The 25,312-nt window shown below is 42.5% G+C and overlaps 1 protein-coding gene across 2 annotated transcripts in view; it reads left to right on the top strand.

Moving 5' to 3' along the window:
• Positions 1 to 17,478, top strand: part of FBXO28 (F-box protein 28) — a 30,180-nt gene extending 12,702 nt beyond the window's left edge. The window contains exons 2-5 of one of the 2 annotated variants that reach the window (XR_003523055.2): positions 708 to 817; positions 4,011 to 4,149; positions 10,340 to 10,786; positions 12,743 to 17,478. Coding sequence is in view for 1 of the 2 variants with exons in the window: in XM_027611441.2 (XP_027467242.1) it covers positions 708 to 817; positions 4,011 to 4,149; positions 10,591 to 10,786; positions 12,743 to 13,137 (840 nt within the window). In the remaining variant the exon portion in view is untranslated. The remainder of the gene's footprint in view (positions 1 to 707; positions 818 to 4,010; positions 4,150 to 10,339; positions 10,787 to 12,742) is intronic. The other variant, XM_027611441.2, reaches the window with a different exon arrangement.
• The last annotated feature ends 7,834 nt before the right edge of the window (positions 17,479 to 25,312 follow it).

The raw sequence follows: 25,312 nt of genomic DNA, 5'->3' as shown, positions 1-25,312 counted from the left end.
CTATTAATTAGATACTATCCACAGTATACAGAAGGCTGACTCAGTCTTTCAGGTAGCTGACTTGCTTAAGAATGTATAAAAGTTAGGTTCAAATTCAGGTGTTCTGACTTATGATCCTGTGCTCTTACTGTATAAAAACATACTATTCCTTAAAGATTCAAAATAGTTGAGATTCTGCTACATATGTTAAAATATTTTATATTATGGAGGATATGACAGTGTCTAGTATAGAGTAACTCTCTGTAGTTAACCCTGACTAGAGAATTCTCATTCTGGTTATAGATCATATAAACTTTATGAGAGGTTGAGCTTAAGTTTGAATGCACATTTTGAGCTAATGGAGAATTTTCTTTATTCAAACCATTAAAACCCTTTTGAATATATTGTTTTACTGATCTTCAGGACTACATTTTCTGACCACAGTAGTGGGGTACATTCAGAACATTCAGCCAATACCTAAAATAAAGGTAAAGTATTCCTTGCCTACACATAGTATTAATTTCTTAAGGTAATGCTGCAAGAGTCATAAAGCATGAGGGGTTCACCTCACATATATAGACATATTCCATATGTACAGATGTAGAGGTTCAGACAGCAAACTGGGCAACAGTACTGACACAGAACTTTCCTCTAACAGGAGTCTAAGTTAACTGTTATTTATTTGGGTTTTACCTATTAAAACTCTTCCTTCTCCTTTTTCCCTGTAGGTTTGTAAAAGAATGGACTTGGTCTGCCAGAGAATGTTGAATCAGGGATTTCTAAAAGTGGAGAGATACCACAATCTATGTCAGAAACAAGTTAAAGCACAACTTCCAAGGTATGTTGTGGCTAGTGGTGGCAATAATTTACAATGGGAATTTTCTTTGTTTCTTGGTTGTTTTTTTTTCTTTTTATTTTTAAGCAATGGCTATAGCCAACATGGGGCACCTCTATTGTTTTGAGTTTTGTTTTTTGATTTGGGTAAGTGTACATATTAAATGGTTTCCAGCTTTTTAGAGGGAAGGGTACCCACATCACAATAAGTGATTTTGACTATGGTTCGCCCATTCTCACCATTTCTATTCAATATTATACCAGAGTTTCTAGCCAGGGCAGTTAGGCAAGAAAAGGAAATAAAAGGCTTCCAGATTGGAAAGGAAGAGTTTGTGTTCTCTCTTCATAGATGACAAGATCTCATATATATGTGGTTGTATACACAAGGAGTCCTCTAATTGTTAGAGCTCATAAATAAGCTCCATAGGGATACAGGATGCAAGATCAATAGACAAAAAGGAGTTGTGTAATTGTATATACTAACAGTAAATGATCCAAAAGCAGGTTAGGGCAATTCCAGGGTGCAGGGATGGGCAGGGTGGGTAAAGGGGAGTAGGAGGTGCAGGCTTCCAGGGATGGAGTGAAGAAATCACGGGGATGAAAAGTACAGCATAGGGAATCTAGTCCGTAGTAGTATAATCACATTGTGTGGCGACAGATGGCAGCTACACTTGGGGTGAGCAGGGCATTAGCTAGAGATGCTGACTGCGTTGCACACCTGAAACTAATATAGCATGGTGCGTCAGCTACACTCAAAAGGGGGGGGCGGGGGCCTGGCTGGCTCAGCCACAAGAACATGTGATTCTTGATCTCGGGGTCATGAGTTCAAGCTCCATGTTAGGCGTAGAGCTTACTTAAAAAAAAAAAGACCATCCCTTTTATAGTACCATCAAAAAGAATAAGATGCTTAGTAGTGACGATAACAGAAGAAGATTTGTCTGCTGAAAACTACAGAACATTGGTAAAAGAAATTTAAGGAGACTTCAGTGGAAAGACATTTCATGGGCATGGATTGGAAGACTTTTTGCTCTGAAAGTGGCAGTTCTCCCCAAGTCGATGTGCACATTCAGTGCAATCCCTGTCAGAACCCTAGCTGTGGTTTTTGTGGAAAATGACAGGCCCACCCTACGATGCCTGTGGATATACAAAAGACTCAGAATAATCAAAACAGTCTTGAAAAAGAGCAACAAAGTTGATAGGGTACTACCACTTTCCAATATCAAAACTTACTGCAGAGCTGCTGTAATCGAACCAGCGTGGTGCGAACATGAAGACAGACGTGTAGACCGATGAATAGAACGGAGAGTGTGGACAAGAAATCCTTACATATTTAGTCAGTTGATTTTCAACCAGGATGCCAATAACTCACTGGGGAAAGAATGATGCTTTCCACCAGTGACACTGGGATAGCTGGGTATCTGTATGCGAAAGAATGAAGTTGGGCTCCCTCCTCATTCCATCCACAAAAATTAACTCAAAGTAGACTATATAGATCAAAGGTGAGCGTCAGGGCTATACTGTAAACCCTCACGTGGAAACAGTACTGACCTCCATGAACTTGGATTAGGCAGTGGTTTCTTGGCTATGACACCAAAAGCACGAGTAACAAAAGAGTAGGCAGACTAGACTTCCTCAGAATTTAAACTTCTGTGCCACCAAGGATGACATCAAGACGGCAAAGGGACACCACACACAAGAGGAGAAAATAGTTACAGCTCCAATATCCAGTGAGGGACCTGGATCTAGATTGTGTGAGAAACTCTTAGAACTCAACAATAAAAAGACACAGAACCAGGTTTAAGGGTGGGCAAAGACATTTCTCGAAAGAAGAGAAACTGAAGGCCAGCAAGCACATACAGAGTGCTCAATATCCACGATCCCCGGGGTGTTGCAGATCAAAACACTGAGATAGCACTGAACACCCACTAGGGTGGCCAGAGTAAAGAAGTCGTCTTGGGAAAGATGTGGGCAAATCGGAACCATCATAAATTACTGGTGGGATTGTATAGTGGTTCTGCCACTTTAGAAAACACTTTGTTCCTCAAAAGGCTAAACGTAAAATTAACAAATGATCCAGCAATTTCACTCCTAGGTGTATAGCAAAATAAGTGGAAATACAGCCACACAAAAAACTTGGACATGAGTGTTCTGTGCATCATTATTCATAATAGCCAGAAAGTGGAAACAGCCCAGAAGTCATCACCTGATGATCGGATCATCAGAATACTGCTATGTCTATATGACAGAATGTCAGTGGGCAGTAGAATGGAGTCCTTGACACATGCTCCAACATGGATGAGCCTTGAGAGCTGTGCTCTGTGAAAGAAGACGGACACGAAATGCCACATACCATACGACTCCAGTTACTTGCCGTGTCCAGAAGGGGCAGATCCCTAGAAACAGAAAGTACACTAGTGGTTGCCAAGCACTGGGGAATGGGAGTGACTGATAATAGTTATGGGCTTTCATTGCGTGGTTGTGAAAATGTTTAGAAATTAAATGGTGGTAGTGGGTGCACAACTCCGTATGTACTAAAAAACGAAGTTATTTATACACATTAAAAGTGAATTTTACATGTGAATTATTTCTCAATAAAACTTTATAAGAGTTTAAATGAGCTAGGGGTGCCTGGGTGGCTCAGTCAGTTAAGCCACTGACTCGGTTTCGGCTCAGGTCATGATCTCAGGGTCATGAGATCCAGTCACACATCAGGCTCCCCACTCAGTGCAGAGTCTGCTTGAGACTGTCTCTCCCTCTCTCTGCCCCTAGCCCCACTCTCTGTCTCTCTTTCTCTCTCTAAAGTAAATAAATCTTCAAAAAAATTTTTTGTTTAAGTGAGCTGATTTTATGGGTAAAAACATACAGTCCCTTATCCACATGTCCTTGTGTAATTCTTTCATTTCTCTTTTCTTTTTGATTCATATGGCCATTAGGCTTGATACAGCCAAAAAACAGGAAAAAAAAAACCTGATCCCCCCCCACCCCCCACCCCCAGTAATTGATTAGTTAGTACTAGTCCTTGGCAGGAATTTCTGGACATAGCGATTCATTGATGGTTACAGTTAAATTATGACCCAATCATAGGTATCAAATTAACAGGTAAATGTTAAACTGTTAGAAATCCCATTAAGGCATTTTCACTCCTTACCATTTAGTTCACAGTATTTCCTTCATGCTTGCTTTTTTTCTTATTCTAGGAGGGAGTCAGAAAGAAGAAACCACTCGTTAGCTCGTCACGCGGACATCCTTGCTGCTGTGGAAACAAGGCTCTCACTGTTAAACATGACTTTCATGAAATATGTGGATTCCAATCTCTGTTGCTTCATCCCAGGAAAGGTAAAATAGAACCGCTTACCCAAAACAGCTGGATTGTGCTGCTTAAACTTAAATTATTATAAAGCGATTGTTTAAATGTCAGAATTGTACCCGCCTTTGTGGAATGAGTTCCTGTGAATGGATTTGTTTAGCTCCTGTACAGTAACTGATATAAATCCGTGTCATACTTGATCTTCATGTTTAAATGAAACACACAGTAGAAGCTCTGCTGTTCTTTAGAAAAGCTTGTTAGGAATTCATCCTCACCTCCAGTTAACAAACTATTTCCATAAATAGGAAGAAATAACAGAGTTCCTGCTGAAAAACACATTTGTGGGCTTTTGCTCTTTGTTTAAGATCGACAGCAAACGAGATGGGTACTGTCCCTGCCTTCAAGATTGTTCTCATTTGGGGGAGGTGGAGTGGGAGGGACAAGCTGGTTTTCGTTTTGTGTGAGAAACGTTTCATAAAGACAAATACTTCCAGATTCGGCAAGAATTGACAGTTACTGGGTAGCAGCACAGAAATAGTGCTATTGAACACAGAAGTCAAGTCTGTCCTGGCGTATTTACTGTCCCCAAGTTCACAAAAGCTCCAGCATTCTACATGCTACTCAGGATACTACCTCAGTGCATGTGTTATCTTGCTTCTTGAATTGAGAGTAAATTCAGATGAAATCTGTATCGTATTTAGAAGAGGCAGAGATGGATTGAAAGGTCCTTCTGCTGCTTAGTCGATACTAGCAAGAGTCCCTTAACATGGTCAGGACTAGTCAGTTCTGGAAAAACCAGAATGTTCTCTTTTTGTTATTTCTGTAGATACTTAACAGTGGCAATATTTTATATATACTTCCTCCATTTTCAGTTTTCTGTGATGTTTATGGGGAGGGGGATCCTGTTTCTTATTTTATTTGAAATATTCTTTAGTATATCTCACTTTCCTCCTGTTAGCTACACATTCTTCTGTGGGGTACTTAACTTTAAAAGGCAATTCTGATTCTTACTCCAGATTGCATGCAGATCTAATGTATAGGCCTCATCTCTCGTGTTCCTGGGAAGTTCATGGAACTAGTGTAGGTTGTCCCCTACAGCCTCATGGTTTTTGTCGCATATCTCATTGTTAGGAATGTGAATACATAAGAAACATCTTACAGTTTTCATAACCTCAGAAACACTTCAGCCAGTTGTTACGAACCAGAGTGGAGTAATGTGTGCTCAGTCCACACGGCCCACGGAGCCTGAGATGCTTAGTACCTGGCCTTTACAGAAGGGGCTGATCTTTCTAGGTGATCAGGATCGTGTGATTGCAGTGCTGGTCTTGACTATCTGAACAAATAAATCCCATTGAGTCCTGCTGTTTTTTTGCAAGTTTCTGACTTTTCACGTTAATTTTAGGACCAAAATAACAAAACCGAGGTGCCATGGAGAAGTCTTAAGTTGTCAAGGTGCAGCAGCCCACCCCGCCCCGGGCATCACCTCAGGACAGCTCCTCACTGCAGCCCTTCCTGTGCTCTCAGTGCCCTCAGTGGCAGAGCCGTTGGGAAGGAATTTCGTGCCCAGCCTCACCTGTAACGCACACCTGTACCTGTCCCTCTCCCTCGTCACTGCTCTCTTCTTAGTTGCATGAAATACTTCTTCTAATCCTCAGAGCACGTTCATGTTCACTCACTCCTTTGCTTTCCACATGGCCATGGAAGGTCGAGTCCTGTTCCCTTGGTAAGAAAACTGAGGCTCAGCAGCAGATGGGTTTGACAGAAGTTTTGCACCAGCCTGCTGATTTTTCCTTAATAGTACCTGTGTCTTCACAAAAACTCACCCGAAGTTTTCTCCTGTAAACCTAAAAAACAACCCCACAAAAAAAAAAAACAAACACAGAAATGATTTTTGTTTTTATTATCACACTTAATTCATCTTGGATTACTTTGTTTCTTAAAAGTGCCATCTTTATAGCTTATATTTTGCCTAAAACAACAAACACTGTATACTCAGAATATTACTTTTTTTGTTGTTTTGTTTAAGTGATCTCTGAGCCCAACTTATGACCCCAAGATCAAGAGTCGCCTGCTCTGGGGCGCCTGGGTGGCTTATTTGGTTAAGCGTCTGCCTCCGGCTCAGGTCATGATCTCAGGGTCCTGGGATCGAGCCCCGCATCGGGCTCCCTGCTCAGCGGGGAGTCTGCTTCTCCCCCTGCCTGTCACTCCCCCTGCTTGTGCTGTGTCTCTCTCTCTCTCTCTCTCTCTCTCACAAATAAGATCTTTAAAAAATAATACTATAATTCTTTCTCAGTATAACATATAATCTTGATCTGGCATATAGTTTCTATATTAGATTATTCTTGTGTTCCCCCAGATCCTGCTTCTGGATTTTACTTAAAACTTCAGGAACTTTCAGGACGCCTGGGTGGCTCAGTTGGTTGGGTGTCTGCCTTCGGCTCAGGTCATGATCCCAGGGTCCTGGGATCGAGCCCTGTATCAGGCTCCCTGCTCAGCGGGAAGCCTGCTTCTCCCACTCCCCCTGCTTGTGTTCTGCCTCTTGCTGTGCCTCTCGCTGTGTCTCTCTCTGTCAAATAAATAAGTAAACTCTTTTAAAAAATAAATTCAGGAATTTTCATACTTCATAAAATAACTCATTTTTATAGTTTTGGTAGAATTCATGTCTATAGTAAACATTTCATTTGCAGATTACTCTTTCACAAGCTACTTAAGTGAACCTGGGTAATATCAACATTATAGTTTAAATTAGAATGCCTGATATAAGAATTTTGGAATTTTAAACTAATACTTGGGAAAAAAGCATTTTTAAAATTATTCTCTGGGGCGTGTGGGTGGCTTAGTCACTTAAGCATCCGACTCTTGGTTTTCGCTCAGGTCATGATCTCAGAGTTGTGGGATCGAGCCCCATGTCGGGCTCCACGCTCAGCGCAGAGCCTACTTGAGATTCTCTCTCCCTCTGCTCCTCTCCTCTCTAAAAATAAAAATAAAATTATTCCCTTAAATAGTAGTCAAATTTACTCCTAAAATCAAGTGGTAGGTTAAAGATGGCAGATTAAATACATATTACCTCGAATTCCTCCCAAAGCTTGCTCTTATAGTAAAGAAGCTAATTTTAAAAAGAAAAGAAAACAGAGACCCCAAGAGGGAAGTTAGGAGAGCAACAGCAACAAACTTCTGGAAGCTGGAAAGTACACGGGCCAGTGGTGGCTGGTTTAGGGATCTGAGGAAGTTAAAGCCTGGATGGGCCACGCGGAAGCTGGGAGGCAGCGTCCTCGGCACAGCCGGCCTCCAGAAAGCTCCAAGCACCGCCGAGAGTGGGGCTAACACGGCAGGGTGGGGCGCGGCTCTGCATTTAAACCTACAGGTCCCCTTCCAATTCCAGATGGCTGGGTCATTGCCCTCCTGCTGAGTGAAAAACTAGGTCCTACTCACCAAAGGGGTTAAAATGGGGTCTCTGGACACAGAGACCATACGATCACAAGGACATTAAAAGAAAATCGGTCTGAAGAATTCAGACTCGTCAGGAGTTTGCCATTGTCAATCCTAGAAAGGGATCAGCAAACTTTTTCTGTAAAGGGCCAGCTAGTACGCATTTCTGGCTCTGCAGGCCACGTGGTCTCTCTTGGCTCCTCGGCTCTGAGAAAAGCCGTGGACAGCATGTGGGAAACACACACGTGTGCGTGTGTTCCAATAAAACTTTATTGACAGAAACAGCTGCAGGTCCAGCAGGGCCCCAACTGCCGACCCTTGACCACTGTATTGATATTCCGTCCATCTTCTGTTAGAACTAAGAGGCTGTAGGTGCCCGGTTCACTCCTCTGGACATTTTTCAAGTCATCTGACAGAAGTCACACTTTTTACAGTAAATTCAGGGTCCGTGTTAGCAGTTCACGCATACTGAAGCACACATAAACAGAGGCCAGCTGACTGTTCTGGGAAATATGATGAAGAAAGACATGGTGAGCCCCTGTTCTTAACTAAGACATTACCAGTAGGCCCTGGTAACGCTTCTGTGCTTATTGAAACCCAGTGATTCCTAAAAGTCAGGATTTTCAGTGTAAATGATTATGCAAGGTCATGAGGCTAGATTTCCCTGAGCAAACTGAAAGAATTAGGTTTTGTTGGTTGGTTTTTAATGTTTTGGCCAGGGAGGCAGCAGGAGGAATGGCAGGATCGCATTTTGTAATCTCTTCTCTTTTTTGGGTAACTTCTTGTCTTGATGCAATTTCACATTTGCACAAAAATGCAAGAATAGTACAAGGATTTCCCATATATCTTTTATCCAGATCCCACAGTTATTTACCTTTTGTCCTGCTTGCTTTTATTCTTCTGTATGTGTTTTATTTTTTCTGAACCATTTCAAAATAGTGGAGATACTGTGAACCTTTATTCTTAAGTATTCTGATGTATTGCCTGAGAAAGGGCATTCTCTAACTGAGCCACAGCGCAGTTACCAAATCAGGAAATGTAACTTTGGTACGATGGCCTCTCTCACTGACAGCCCGCATCAGATTTCACCACTGATCAGTGATACCCGTCCTAGCTGCTCTTTTTCTCAGCCCGGACCCCAGGCCACGGTCACGCTAGACTCTGTAACCTCCTTAATGTGGAATGCTTCCTCGGCTTCCTTTGTGTAGCTTGATCTTCACTTTTGAAGAACATGGGTCCCTTATTTTGAGGAATATTCTTTCGAGTTTATCGAATGTTTCCAAAATGTTGTGTTTTCTGTTTCTTTTAAAATTGATTTTAATATGAAGATGTTCTTAGAAATCAGTATTATTTGGGAACATTTCTTCTTTTTACTGTGCTTGCCCCAAAATAAATATATACGGTCCATGAACCTTTAAAACGAAAGAAGAAAAATCAATCTGTTCTTGCCACTGCCCCCTTTCTCGGTGTCCCCGCCCTGCCCCTCTTGTCTCCCCCCGCCACTTTCCTGGCGCACCCTCCCACCCCCACCCCTCTTGCCCTCTTCAGTCTTCAGTCGTGTCTATGGTATGTCGTGTATTACGACGCTGCCAGTTTTAACACGAGCTGCGAGCATGAGAGACACACCGTATGTGGTCAGTAGCATGCTTTGTAAAATATTATCTTAGCACCTCAGGCTCAGGAGGGATTCAGCATGTGGCATATTTGAAAGCTGTAGAAACAGCCATTAAGAGTTTGAGTGACCAGGGGTGCCTGGCTGGCTCAGTCAGTGGAGTGAGCGATCTCTGGGCCCTGGGTTCGAGGCCCACATTGGGTAGACATTATTAAAAAGAATAAATAAAACTTAAAAAAAATAAAAAAGATTGCAGGAATGATCTGCTGAGAAGTAGAAAAATCACAAGCTATTAAAAAAAAAAAAAAAGTTTCAAGTGACCAGCCTAAGGCCTGTGATCTTTCCAGTAGACCTCAAGACTCATCATGCCCTTACATTCTTGCTGCTAAAGTAATTTTTGGAAAGTAATTAAACCCACTTGGAGGGTGAAATATTTTGAAAATTGGGTCGACATCACGCTTTCCTAACATGCGCCATTGCTGCCCTGAGTCACTCTGAATGGTAGAAGCCATGCGGGTCGTCTCTCCTTCATCTTGTCCTTCGAGTATAACTTTGGGACAGAGGAAAGAGAATGGTTTTAATTTTATTGAAAACGTGGATTATCCCACTTGACTAACATAATCTCCCTATAGTAAAATTTAGAAATGTTACCTTTCCTAATGGAAGACCTGAGGAAATGGAGAGAGAGACCTTTCACACCATTACCTCAAAGACCAAAATCAGTAAAGATAAGAATATGGTACAAGTTAGTTTACAGGTGCAGTTTATCAGTTCTAAGGACTAGAGCTGAGGCCCAGAGTGCCTAGGGAAGGTCCGGCCACCATCCCAGCAAGAGGGTCAGGACCCGGGACGGTCAGGACTGTGTCTTCCCCACATACGTCATGCCTGTGCTTCCCCACTGCGATTACCCTTAAAGTGAAAAGGGGTCTCTCGCTACCCTTTGCTGATAGTGGGAGAGGGGGACCCGAGGAGACCTCATCCCAATCCATAGAAGGTTTAAGAGAAACAAAAGCTCCAAGGACAGGGCGCCTGGTCCCGGAGCAGGATGTCAGGTCAGGTCCCCGGGGCTTTGGGAAACCATCCGGCTGCAGTGAAGTGCATTTGGGTCAGTTTCTGTAGCGGCTTGTACACCCTTTTCCTATCACCCATTTACACTGTCGCCCTGTGCTTTCCCTCAGAGCAAAAGCTGTGTTTTATTCATCCTGAGTCCTTAGCCCCAGCACCTGATACAGAAAATTTTAATAAATGTGCATGTGAGGCCGGTGAAGGATTATAACAAGCCCAAAGCCGTGTGGGACAGACGTCTTGTCACCAGTGGCCAGCACCTCAGTCCCGTCACCCCGGAGGTCTTTACCAGGATCGCACAAGAAGTGGTGAGTCATTTTCTTTTAAACACAATGGAAAGTGCTAATGAGACTCCTTGTTTTAGGTGATTGATGAGATTTATCGTGTGTTGAGATACGTCAATTCTACCAGAGCCCCTCAACGAGCTCATGAAGTACTTCAAGAGTTAAGGGACATCTCCTCCATGGCGATGGAGTACTTTGATGAGAAGATCGTGCCCATTCTGAAGAGGAAGTTACCAGGATCAGATGTGTCCGGAAGACTCATGGGCTCTCCTCCAGGTACTCTTGTTGATGTGTTCAGTGTAAAGTAACATTCAGACACAGTTCCCTAACTTGTTCCCCGCCCCCACACTTCATCATACATCGAGCCCTTTTCTGTGTCTGTAAATAGTATCTGCAACATGATTTTTAAGGACACATTGATTACAGACCATAACTTGTGTAACTGACCCACTGCTGTTAGGCACATTTGCAGTATTTACACTTTGAAGAACAATCCCCTGGCTACATCTTGCACATATCCATAACTATTGGCATACAATAAATGTATTAGAATTTCTGGGTAAAAAACCACAAATATATATGTAGGGTTTTTTTGTTTGTTTGTTTGTTGATGTTTCTGACTAGTTAATATCCATTTTGCTAAAACAGAATTATAATATACCAGATAAAACCCAAAAACTTCTTCATGGAATATTCACTTAATTATTTCAGCCCCTAGAGGGTCTGGCCGCTACTTGAAAAGACAGGGTACGTAAGGCTGCTTTGAACCCTATCACTGCTTCTGTGGTAGCTCTTTTGCAAAAGTATATCTGATCCGAGGGGCACCTGGGTGGCTCAGTCAGTTGGGCGTCTGCATTTTGGCTCGGGTCATGGTCCCAGCATCCTGGGATCGAGCCCTGCATCAGGCTCCTTGCTCCGCGGGAAGCCTGCTTCTCCCTCTCCTCCCTGCTTGTACTCTCTCACTGTCTCTCCTTCTCTCTCTCTCTCTCTCAAATAAATAAATAAAATCTTAAAAAAAAAAAAAAAAGTATATCCAATCTGAGAGATTTGTGCCCAAATTGGTCAAAATATCTTCAACCTTTGCAAATACTTTACATCAGAAAACCTTTTTTAGTAAGACATTTTGTTCTGTTTGGATGAGTTAGCTCCCTAGAAGTGCTCAGTGGGGTGACCGAGTGGCTGTCTGTAATTGGATCATAAAGCCTGTGGCATCTCAGCATTCATACATTAGTAATTTATTATTATGGATGTGTTAGTGGAAATTAGATGAAGGTACGCAGAGAGAGAAGGAACAATGCGTCAGTCCAGGAAAATATTTATATGTATGTACAAGGAGATTGTTAGGACGGGTTTAGGGTAGGAATGGATCCATTTAGTCCTTTTAGAAAACCTTTAAGAGATAACATTTTTTAGGGTGCCTGGGTGGCTCAGTCGTTTAGCGTCTGCCTTCGGCTCAGGTCATGATCCCAGGGTCCTGGGATCGAGCCCCGCATCGGGCTCCCTGCTCGGCGGGAAGCCTGCTTCTCCCTCTCCCACTCCCCCTGCTTGTGTTCCCTTTCTTGCTGTGTCTCTGTCAAATGAATTAAATCTTAAAAAAGAAAATTATTTAAAAAAGGAGAGAACATTTTTTAAAAAGGACGTTATTGGTTTGTGATAGTGATTTTTATGCCGATGTTAACTTGTAGTATTCCTAAAACAGAATGATTCCAAAGCCGTCTTGCATCACCTCAGAACCTCTTCATGATCATTGTGTGTGATGTAACCCACTTTTTGATGGTATCCGTGTTTGGCTAACGTGGAAGCTCTTGTATAGAATTAAGTGCAGAGAGAACTTAAAAACATGATAGACCTGTACTTCTAACTCGAATGTTTACAATTGCTCGTGTGAAAGAAGATAGAAAATAGTTCTATTCTAGTTTTACTACTTGTGTTTTCTTAGTAGGTCTTAAAAATGTTCTCCAATATTTTAGCACAAGTTGATGCCGCTAAATGCCCCTCTCCATTTCCTGGCGATCCACCCATTGCCACATGAACCCAAGCATTGGAATTCAGGCTTATTTACCGTTAAGACTGGGGTGTCTGATTAATCCATTCAACCAAGTAGATTGCCAAGAGAACATCATCGGAAGTGATATTAGAAGGATATTCCGTTTCAAAAGAAGTTTAATGAAGTATTACCGATGATGAGACATTTTAAGTGATTAATGACCATTTAAAACCATTTCTCCGCAGTTCCGGGACCTTCTGCAGCCCTCACAACAATGCAGCTCTTCTCCAAGCAAAACCCTTCACGACAAGAGGTAACCAAACTCCAGCAGCAGGTTAAGACAAACGGTGCCGGTGTGACTGTTCTCAGGCGTGAAATTTCCGAGCTTCGCACCAAAGTGCAGGAACAGCAGAAGCAGCTTCAAGACCAGGACCAGAAACTGCTAGAGCAGACCCAGATCATAGGCGAACAGAACGCGCGGTTGGCGGAGCTGGAGCGCAAACTGCGGGAAGTCATGGAGAGCGCGGTGGGAAACTCCTCAGGGGCTGGGCAGAACGAAGAGTCTCCTCGGAAACGGAAAAAGGCAGCTGAAGCCATAGACTCCCTTAGGAAATCTAAGCGTCTCCGGAATAGAAAGTAAAGTGGGGGCGGGTCCTGGCTCCAGAGGAAGACGTGGCTGAAGCAGTTACGTACCTCAGGACGCCCCAGAGGCTTCTGGTCTTTCAGAAAGAACGCAACTTCAGCTTGAACTCTCACGGTTGGGACAGTCTTCTCCCGCTTCTCCTGGTTGAACTGATGCACAGAACCTTTTTACTTTGCAATAGATTTGTACTAACCAGACCTGTCCTATCATGTTTTGAGGAGTTAACTTTTTTTCTGTGCAGATATTGTTTAAAGTAAGTTTATTTGTTCTTGCATATATGCACATTACAGAAGGATCTAAACAAACCAGTCTGGACAGACTAGAAGTTAAGTTGAATACAGAAAATGTCCTGTTTCACTTGAAAGAAAAGACCTACTTTTTAAATGGACAGTATCTTGTTTTAAAAAAAAAAAAAAAAAGAAAAAGTTGACTTTTTGTTATAAGTGACCTTTGTCTGGAATGTCTGAAAAGTAGTAAATGCTTTTTGGTATCGAAGTAATGGGTAACTAAAACGGACTTCCATAGTGTTGACTATAGGAGGGGCCTCTACAGTATTGACTATATATTTTTATAAACTACTGGCAAGGGACTTATCCAGTTGTTCTACACGTTTTCAGTTCTCTTCTGGGACCACGCCCTGCATTTGCATGGATGCATGCACGCATCGCCTAGTCAGCTCACGTAAAAAGCTCTTGCACTGGTATTGACCTTGAACCTCTCTATTTCTCCACTTTCTAGAGCAGCGTTAGTTTATTTGAGCACCTAACATCTTCCACCACCACAACAGCTTGCCTCCAGGGAAGAATTAGTCAGTCCATTTGTCCTCCGGTTTTAGGGGAATGAGGGAGCATCAAAGCCCATCGCTTTCTCTGTTCTCTCTAGGGTTCAGGTGCAGTGGCCAAGGCAGAACCCCAAACGCCAAGGCTCTGTCAGTGTTGGACCTCTGGGGACTGGTAGTGGCCCTTACTCACCACCGTGTGTGTTCATGGATCAGTGTGGTGATCACCACGGGTGTGAGCAGGGGACCCAGCTTGTGGGATGCAGTTTTGCCATTGAAAGAAAGCTCATTGAAGAACATCCTACTATGAAAAAGCATTTTGATCATTTCATTTCTGGGAGATGACCTGAGGGAAGCTTTTAAATATTAATTTCAAGCTTTCCTTATCCTACAACTTTAAACAAAAGCTTTAATTTCGTTTGCACTCCTGTTTTGAGCGTGTAACTGGAAAAGCATGTCTTGCACTGTTCACACTGCTAAGCGGTCACTTTAACAACCTCCAGATTGTGTACAGTGGTTTCTTTCCCCACTTGTATATTTTTGAGACCTTCAACTATTACTGTCCTCGTTTTATGTTAATGTACTAAATTATGTAGTTATTATTTGACTGATAAGTTCTTTTATCAACTCTCAACAACTGTTGCCTTGGGCTTCAGTTCTTTAAAATAGTTTTAGGTGTAATATAGAAAATTATCCCTGTCCAGGTGGGAGTTTGACACCTGCATAAAACCTAAGGTTTTGGTAAGTACCTTAGTTGAATAAAAGCACAAAGTTACCGCCCTTTTCACCCGTCCACCATGACACGGTTATGCATCCTTTAACCTCACCAAACGAAACTTTTTCTTACCCATTTTTAAGATTGTCCTTCCATAATACTGTCCTTAGATTTTGATCAATTCTCTGTCTGACTTGGAAACTCCATTTACAATGTAGTACGTTTTCAATGAAAAAACAAAAAAAAATACCATATAACATCCAAGTGTTTCATGGTTTGTTGGGAAGGTAATTTTAAAATAAACAATTTCCAAAAAACATTTGTCAGCCAAGGTCATCCATAAAAGTCCCCGTCTGGAACTCGTTTTCTCGGCAGGTGTCATTTTTGTAATCCTAGGATTTAGCCATATTGTCCTAACTCTGGAGCAGGCCCTACTGGAATACTCATGGCTGTGAATAGTCTACCTTCCCGGTAATAGGAAGACTCTTTTTAGAGTAACCAGGTAACATGTTTACAGGTTTACAAAGTAGGATCCTTACACATCAAAGGGATACAACCTCAGATGATGAGCAGTTGTTCATGAACTATTTAAAGTTCCTGGGTTTCTTTTTAAACTACACCTAGACACCCTAAATGTATGTAGAATCTTCCATTAGTTAGCATGAGTATTTGGCTTTCACAGGAAGCATCCACACTATCAGAAGGTAGATTTTCTGTTTCAAAATCCACACTTACACAGGATTCGCTCGTAACTGTCCAGAAGGCCCCTGAGTTGCACTTGTTAATGCATGAATGTTCCAGAAGAGTAGGAGAAGAAAGCACTACAGTTCAGTTGTCTGCTTAAGTCTTAAATCTGACTTAAGACATCTCGCTAAAAACACGTTAGGCTGTGGCCTTGACTGATTTGATAGCTGTTACACTTGCTTTGGGATAGCATAGTGGCATTTAGGGTTCGACGGATCACAAATTTGCATCCGCTAAAACCGACATGCCACAGGAAGGTTGCAGACTAGCCTCCCGAATGGGAAGAGTCTTGCCCTTGCCCGGGGTTAGACACCGGTGGCTTCAGCGCCAGACGGGAGCGTCATGTTGTCCTGGAACGAGATGCCATGAGTTCCTTGGGTCCTCTTCCTTGGCTGTTTCTCAGAGGAGGCTTCTCTGTGTCAGCGGGTCACTCCCACTAGTGACTCGATTATGGCGCAGCGCCCGCGACACAGACCCGAGGGGAAGAGGCGTCAGGAACGACGGGGACTTGCCCCCGCCTCACCCACCCAGGGCCCCCCACGTCTCTCCCACATGGACTCGGCTCGGTTTTCACATAATCGAAATACGGATTCTTTCAGGACGTGAGGTTACAGAACCTCCTGCTTTTCAAGCTCCTTTGTCGCTGTGCAGAGCCTGGAAGTGCCGAGGCAGACGCAGACGGAGCACCAGTAATGCATCAGACTGCTTTAAAGACTGTCGGGCTGCCATCTGGTCTAAAGCCACTGGTTTTAGAAGCAGCTTTGTTTTTGTTTTTGTTTTTTGGTAAGACGTGTTTTTTGGAATACTGAACTTTACAGGGGCTTGCCTTAATCTCTATTTAGTAGTTTCAAGGTGTTATGCGCTATTATTCTACTTGTTAAAATGTTGAAATATTCTATGTAGCCCCGAAGGTGGGTAAAACAGTATGAGTCATGCCTAAATAAATAAGCTAAAGGTGTCACTCTAGCTGGATTTTTTTGTTTGTTTGTTTTAGAAAAGATGGACATATGAACAGAGGCTATGTGTAAGAAGCAAAAACCATGGCACCTTGAGATTGCACTATTTTATGCATTGTTTTCTATGCCATTTCATAGCCTGCACTTTAATCTCCAAAGAAACAATGTATGATGTCCCAGTTCCTGATCAATAGGAAACTGTTTCCTAAGACAGGGGACTTAATTCTGTTTTACTGAGAGTTTCTTGGAGGTGGATCCCTTTCCTGAGTTCTCTATTTCCTTAGCCATTAATATTTTCTAGGATCTAGGAACTCCTGATCTTGTATGTTTCCAACAGTATAGAATTTTAATTTAATGTAACGTAAAATCTCATCCTTGGCGATCAGCACATTCTTACATGCTGCCCTAGCAGTGAGTACCCATTTGTTACAGAGCCCTCTCGAAATATCATGTAAGTACGATCTGAAGCTGGGAATAGAGGCATTCTTAAAAGTAAACGTCCCGTATGATGCAGGCTCTCAGAACCGGCTATTTCTAATAGAGAACACATAAGGTCCGATCTGATAATGCCGTCCAGTTTTTTGAGACCTGAGTCCCTTTAGTCCACGAAAGGTTATGAAGTTAAAACTCCTCGGAAATAACAAGCTTCTGTAGCCCGCTATCTGAGGTCAATTCTTTTCAAAAAATACTAAAGCAATCTAAAAAATGAAACTAGCACTCGGTTGACTGCTGCCCACCATTTTCTTTTTAGTAGCAGTACTTTATGTTCGTGGTAAGTATAGCTTAAGTAATGTTGGCCTTTTCCAGCTTCCGAAGAATCTTTGTTAAATTCCTAAAATTCAAAAGTTAAATCCAAACCTAACTTGTGTCTGAAGAGAACCATGGGATTTAGAAGCATATTGGAAATCTATGAGGTCCATTGCCAAAGTATACTGGTCCATATTCAAAACTATACCAAAAGTTTAGAAGTGTTTTTAAAATTCCTTTATGTGGTACCATGTCTGTTTACTTATGCTCATGAGCACCAATAAATTACTAGTTTGCCTTCTGGAATTTCAATTGTTATAACCTAATTGAATTATTGAAAGTGAAAAGCACCTCCCGCTCACACAACAGGGTACGTGAATAAATGTGTTGTAACCAGTGCTACTTGTTTTCTTTGTATTTCCTGCACAAAAGATGGCGGAGCTCCGCCTCTAACAAACGCTGTGTTGCTAGCTACCGCCACCGGAAGCATCTGCTGTGTGTGTTTTCCATCTGTTCTTCCAGTCTTCCCAGCCGCCTGGTGGAGCAGGTGCGCCCTATCTAGGGAACTTAAACACCGGTTGAGCAGCTTATCTATGGTATTAGACACCAAGTGCCCAAGTGGCATTTGAACACAGACCTGCCTGCCTCCAAAGCTCACGTGCTTCCCACTACGCTGTACTACATTCTGAACCAGCTGGGAGCTTCGAGACTCTAGATTACATTAATTCTAAGTTCAATATACATATAAATATACATATAGATGAACATTCCATACATCTACTAGGAGCAGTCAATGACAAAATTGCTAATGTTGAGTAACATATAGAACTTAATAGCACAAAAAGGCAGCCCTTGAAGAAGGCAACTTTTGTCCTGAAGTTTTTTGGCAATGGATTCACCCTAAGCATGCAGGTAAAACATTTTTAAGGCTTCTAGGACCTATAATCCTATATGAGGCAGTCCTAACAGTAGACGGGGTCCAAGGCCACTAATACGAGTCCAGAGTTGCCTTCCTATAATATATGTTGCCAGTCAATTCAAAAGATCACCACTGGTTCTTTTGCCCTGTCAGGACAAATACCAGTTCACTTTTCAAAATTCCCTCCAGCTCTAAAATAAATGTTTAGAATTTCAGTGAAATGAAAACATACAAGTCAATCTCACAAATTGGACTTCGTGAAAATGTAAAAGTTCTGTGCATCGGAAGACACTATCAGAGTTAAAAGACAACCCACAAAATGGGAGTAATTATTTGCAAATCATGTATCTGATAAATGGTTAATATCCGCAACGTTTAGAGAACTCCTAAATCTCAGCCGTGAAAAACAACCCGATTTAAAACTGTGTGAGGACTAAGACATTTCTCCAAAGGATATAATCAAATGGCCAAAGAAAGATGCTTATCACCACCCATCAGGGAAATGCAAATCAAAGCTACAATGAGAGACCACCTCCCGTCCATTATGATGGCTACTATATTTAAAAAACAAAACAAAAAACCAGAAAGTAACAGTATGGGTGAGGATGTAGAGATACTGGAACTATCCTTCCCTGTTGGCGGGCAGGTAAAATGGTACAACTGTGTAAAACGGTGTGGTGAATCCTCAAAAAATTAAAAATCGGAGCTTCTGGGTGGTGAACCCGTGGAGATGTGGGGAGTGTCACGTGCCTGGAGAGGACACGAAGTTCCAAGCCCCTCTCCCCCACCTCACCCTGTGTATCAATTCCATCTGGCTGTTGATTCCGATCCTTCATCATATCCTTTAACAACACTAAAAAAAATCATAGAATTACTACACGATCCTGCAGTTCCAATTCTGGGTATATAAAAGAACTAGAAAGCAGGGTCTTGAAGAGATATGTGTACATACACCATGTTCACAGAAGCTATTCACAATGGCTAAAATGTAGAAACAACCCAAGCGTCCACTGACAGATGAGTGCAGAAGCAAAATGTGGGGTGTGCGTACCATGGAAGATACTCAGCCTTCAAAAGCAAGGAGACTGACACCTGCTATAACATGAATGAACCTCGAGGGTGTCCTACTCAGTGAAATAAGCCAGTCACATAAAGACAAGCACTGAGATTCCACTTATGTAACATACGTGGATCAGTCACAGTCACAGGCACGGGAAGTAAGATGATGGCTGCCAGGGACTCGGGAGAGGGGTGAGGGGCAGAGTTTCAGTTTTGCAAGAGGGAAACGGTCCAGAAAGTGGCTGGTGGTGATGTTGACAGCTACAGATTTCCCTCTAAGTACTGACTGGCTGTGTCCCACCACTTTTTGTGTACTGTGTCTTCATTCCCATTCATCTCAAAGCATTTTCTGATTTTCCTTGTGACTTTGTCTTTGACTCATTGGTTATTTAGGACTGTGTTGGTTAATTCCCATATATACGTGAGTTCCCCAAATTTCTTTCCATTTTTGACTTCATTTCTCATTCCACTGTAGTCAGGAAACATACCTTGTATCATTGCAATCCTTTTCACTTTTCAAAGCTTGGTTTCTGACCTAGAATGGGGAGCATCTGAGAGGATGTTCAGAGAAGAATAGGTCTTCTGCTGCTCTTGTGTAGAGTTTTCTATACATAGTTTTTAGGTCTAGGGGGTTCGCAGTGTTTCCGAGTCTTCTATTCCCATGTGGATCACAACTAGTTGTTCTCTTGTTCTCTCCATTATTGGAGAGTGGGTATTCAAATCTCCAGCTATGACGGTTGAATTGTCTACTTGTCCCCGCAGTTCAGTTTTGCTATCATTATAAAACGACCTCCATTATCGCTGTGTTTAAAGCCTATTGCATCTGATACTTGCAAAACCACTCCAGCTTTCTGATTGTTGCTGTTTGCATGACATCTCTTGTCCTGTTATTTTATTTTCAAGTCATCTGCATCTCTGAAACTGAAGGGTCTCTCCTGTAGTCACTATATACAGACAGTCCCCAACTTTACGATGGTTCGTCTAACAATTTTTCAACGTTACAATGGTGCGAAAGTGATATGTACTCAGTAGAAACCATACTTTGAATTTTTATTTTCTCCTGTGTGAGACAACACTGTCTTGCGATGCTGGGCAAGTCACAGCCTCCTGTCAGCCATGTGATCACGGGGGTAAACAACTGATACCCTTCAACCATTCTGCTTTTCACTTTCAGTACAGTATAGTCAATAAACTGTGTGACATATTCAACACTTTTATTATAAAATAGGCCTTGTGTTAGGTAGTTCTGCCCAACTATAGTGTTCTGAGTGCATTTAAAGGGCGCACGGGGGACGCCTGGGTGGCTCTGTCAGTTAAGCGTCTGCCTTCGGCTCAGGTCATGATCCCGGGGTCCTGGGATCACGCCCCACATTGGGCTCCCTGCTCAGCAGGAAGCCTGCTTCTCCCTCTGGCCTGCTGCTTCCCCTGCTATGCTTTCTCTCTCTCTGACAAATAAATTTTAAAGGATGCACGGCAAAGCTATGATGGTCTGTAGGTTAGGTGTGTTAAATGTAATTTTTTAAAATCATTTTTTAAAGTAATCTCTACACACAATGTGGGGCCTGAACCTATAACTCTGTGATCAAGAGTTGCACGCTCTGCCAACTGAGCCAGCCAGGTGCCCCTAAATGCATTTTGATTTATGGTTCATATTTTTAACTTACCAGGGTTTATCAGGACATAACCACATCAGAAGTCAAGGAAGATCTGTATTTGGAGCTTATATTTTTATCTAGTCTGTCAATCTCTGCCTTTTGACTAGATTCCTTAATCCATTCACATTTAATGTTATTGTTGATATAGCTGGATTTATCTTTGCTATTTTACTTTTTGTTTCTTATATGTCTCGTCTTTTCCCCCTCTATTCCTCCTTACTGATTTCTTTTGTGTTTAGTGAATATTTCCTTGTGTAAAATTTTAATTCCTTTAATGATTTTTTTCACTACATGTTTTTGTTATGTTCATAGTGCTTGCTCTAGGGGTTTACTATATACATCTTTTAACTTATCAGGAGAGTTCAAGATTATTCTAACCTAATTTCAGTGACATATAGAAATGTTACTCCTATAAATATTACTTCCGTTTCCTTTCCCTCCGCTTTGTGCTATTATCATTAAACATATTACATCTGTGTATGGCACAAGTCCCAAATACACTGTTATAATTGTTACTTTATGTAATCTTGTGCTTCAGGAAGAAACTGAGAGGAGAGGGACTATATATGGAGTTTGTTATACTCGCCTTATTTTTTTTTTAAGATTTTATTTATTTATTTGACAGAGAGACACAGCAAGAGAGGGAACACAAGCAGGGGGAGTGGGAGAAGGAGAAGCAGGCTTCCCGCGGAGCAGGGAGCCTGATGCGGGGCTCGATCCCAGGACCCCGGGACCATGACCTGAACCAAAGGCAGACGCTTAATGAGTGAGCCACCCAGGTGCCCCTATACTCACCTTATTTACCATTTTCATTTCTTTTCATTTGTTCCTGTGGATTTGAGTTACCATCTGGTGTCATTTCCTTGATCCAAGGCAGCTTTGCTCTTATCACCTGGGCTGTTATTGTTATTTATATTTGTATATGCTATCAGGCCAGCAATACAATTATATACATATTGCTTTCTACAATTGCTTTTTTTTTTTTAAAGATTTTATTTATTTATTTGACAGAGACAGAGATAGCAAGAGCAGGAACACAAGCAGTGGGAGTGGGAGAGGGAGAGCAGGCTTCCCTCCGAGGAGGGAGCCCGATGTGGGACTCGATCCCAGGACCCTGGGGTCATGACCTGAGCCGAAGGCAGACGCTTAACGACTGAGCCAGCCAGGCGCCCTACAATTGCTTTTTAAATCAGTTAAGAAAGTAGAAGAAATAGGTGTTTATGCTAGCTTTTATAAGTACTTAACTTTATTGGTGCTCTTTACCTTTTCATGTGGACCTGAGTTATCTTCCGTGGTCACTTGCTCTCAGCATGAAGAACCTCCTGTAGTATTTCTTACCAAATGGCTCTTTGAGTAACACATTCTCTTGGTTTATGTTTATTTGGAAATGTTACCTTCATATTTGAAAGATAGTTTTGCACGGTGCACCTGGGTGGCTCAGATGGTTAAGCATCTGCCTTCAGCTCAGGTCGTGATCTCCAGGTCCTGGGATCGAGCCTCGTGTTGGGCTCCCAGCTCAGCAGAGAGTCTGCTTCTCCCTCTGCTTCTCTCCCTGCTTGTGCTCTCTCTGTCTCTCTCTCAAATGAATAACTAAAATCTTAAAAAAAAAAAAAAGATAGATAGTTTTGCTGGATATAAGATTCTTAGTTGCTAGGGTGTTTTCCCCCCAACACTTTGTCTATGCCATTCCACTGCCTTCTGGTCTCCACTGCTTCCAATGTGGAGCCAGCTGTTGATGCTGTGGGGTCTCCTTGTATGAAATGAGTCATTTTTCTCTTGCTCTTTCAAGATTTTCTCCTTGTGTTTCAGCATTTTACAATGTAAAATGTGTCTGGGCATTGATCTCTTGTTTTGTCCATTGAGTCCATGAGCTTGGAGTCCATTGAGCCTCTTGCATGTATAGAATAATGTTTTTCAGCATAGGTGGGTTGTTCTCAACTATTTTTTTCTTTGAAAAATTTGCCTACATTCCCATTACATGTATACGGGGGATGAACATAATGGTGTCTCACACTTCTCTGAAGTCTCTGTCGTTCCTGTGTGTATGTGTGTGGTAGAATATATGTAAGATAGTTTACCATTTTAACCATCTTGAAGTGTACAATTAAGTGGCATCAAGTATATTCACAATGTGGTACAACCATCACCTCTATCCAGTTCCAGAACTTTTTCATCATCCCAAACAGAAACTCTGTACCCATCAAACAATAGCTCCCCGTTCCCCACTTCCTCCAGCCTCTGCTAATGTCTGCTATTTTTCATTTGTCTATGTCTGGCCAACTTTTATACTTTAACCCTAGCAGCTTCCTTTTTATCAGGCTTTCATGGGTGAGGGGCAGTTCTTTGGCTTAAAAATATAAGTTGAGGGGCGCCTGGGTGGCTCAGTCGTTAAGCGTCTGCCTTTGACTTGGGTCATGATCCCAGGGTCCTGGGATCGAGCCCCACATCGGGCTCCCTGGGAGCTCCCTGCTCCGTGGGAAGCCTGCTTCTCCCTCTCCCACTCCCCCTGCTTGTGTTCCCTCTCTAGCTGTCTCTCTCTCTGTGTCAAATAAATCAATAAAATCTTTAAAATATATATATATATATATAGAGAGAGAGAGAGAGAGAGAGAGACAGAGAGAGAGAGAGAGAGAAATTACTGCCTGGGGAAAAAGAAAAAATATAAGCCAGGTGGGGATGGGAATGGTGGTAAATTTCATTTGAAAGGATTTTTTTTTTTTTTAATACACAGAGAGAGAACACGTGTCATGAGTAGGGAGACAGAGAGAGAATCCCAAGCAGTCTCCACACTCTGCATGGAGCCTGAAGCAGGGCTCGATCTCACAACCCTGATATCATGACCCTCGCTGAAATCAAGAGTCAGATGCCTAACTTACTTAGCCACCCAGGTACTCCCATCTGAAAGTATTTTTTGAGTAGCTCTGTGGTCAGAATTGTCCAAATTAGAAGCTGACATTCAGAACCTGACAGGAAAAAGAAGACATACAGAATGGCCAATAGACACATGAAAAGATGCTCAATATCACTAACCATCAAGGAAATGCAAGTCAAACCCACAATGAAATATCACCTTACACCTGTCAGAATGGTGATTATTACAAAGCTATACTGTTTTACTCTGATCACTTTTGCAAAAGTGTTCCTGCAAAATGCTTCGTGTTCAAAGAGATTCATGGAAAGGACTTTAAAAGTACAAGTTTTCTGATAACTTTAAAATCATAAAACTAAACTGGGTACAAATTTCCAGAACTAATAGAAACACTGGATTCCAGAAGAACAAGTACAAAGTATATGGGACTGAATGAACTCACGAGGATGATTATGATTTTTTATGACTTTTTGTTTGAAATACTGCTGGTTCCTTAATGTTTTGTTTTTCCAGACCTAAGGAAATGCCTTCTCTTAAACCATCTATGCCTTCCAGCAATTTGGTACAGTACAGCTTTGTAAACAAAGATGAAATATTTACCTTTTCTCTGGACTTATTCCCTCCAGAATTCAGAAACTCTTGAGGATTCTTTTCATACCAATATGGGTAGTTATTTGCATAAGTTCAATAAGAATCTGTTTTCTTTGTAACAGGACACAACTGCAAATGCTGGCCATATTGCCAAGGGTTTGATTGGAATGTCATATTTGAGAGAGACCTGCATAGACTCAGATGTGACCACACAGCTTCAGGAATTGCTTGGATAAATCAGTCTGGAATCTTCCTCACGGGTTCTTGGAAGCCTTACCAGGTAAGTAAGGAAGGTCACTTCTTGGTAGGTCCAGGAACCTCAGCTTATTTGGGAGGATCTCAAGAAGGGAGGAATTCACCCCAACTGTAAGTATCGCAGGTAACATCTGATGACAATCCTTGGCTTGGCTTCCTGGCTTTAGAGGCTTTTAAAAGTTCAATCTGAAATTCCTAATGAAAAGTTTCAGGGGCGCCTGGGTGCCTCAGTCGTTAAGCGTCTGCCTCCGGCTCAGGTCATGGTCCCAGGGTCCTGGGATCGAGCCCCGCATCGGGCCCCCTGCTCTGCGGGAAGCCTGCTTCTCCCTCTCCCGCTCCCCCTGCTTGTGTTCCCTCTCTCGCTGTGTCTCTCTCTGTCAAATAAATAAAATCTTAAAAACAAACAAAAAAATATTTTATTTATTCATCTGACAGAGAAAGAGCACAGGCGGGGGGCAGCAGAGGGAGAGGGTGAAGCAGGCGCGGGACTCGATCCTGGGTCCTGGGATCATGACCTGAGTTGAAGGCAGACGCTTCACTGACTGGGCCCCCCAGGTGCCCTGCCAGTGCCTTAAATTTTGATCACATCCTCAGGTAGGCTGAAGGTCGGATCAAAAGCGGGAGAATTGTTAAGAGACAAGGCCATGGACAGAATCAGTTGTGCCGAGTCCCAGTCAGCAAACCCAGACCTAACACCCAAGCCAACTGCAGCTTCAGCCTCTACTAGTCTGCACCAGTGGGGGGACTGCCGGATGCGGGGAGGGGATATTCAAACCCAGGTCCCCACCAGCGAGGGGATCCCTGACCGCGGGAAGGGATCATTCAGCCCCGGGTCCCCACCAGCGAGGGGACCTCCTGACGGGAGGAGGGATCCTTCAGCCCTG

The sequence above is a fragment of the Zalophus californianus genome, chromosome 10 (assembly GCF_009762305.2).
Source record: "Zalophus californianus isolate mZalCal1 chromosome 10, mZalCal1.pri.v2, whole genome shotgun sequence".
In the NCBI taxonomy this organism is placed as follows: domain Eukaryota; kingdom Metazoa; phylum Chordata; class Mammalia; order Carnivora; family Otariidae; genus Zalophus; species Zalophus californianus.
The sequence above is the reverse complement of the archived record's forward strand: the minus strand, read 5'-3'. Positions and strand labels throughout refer to the sequence as shown.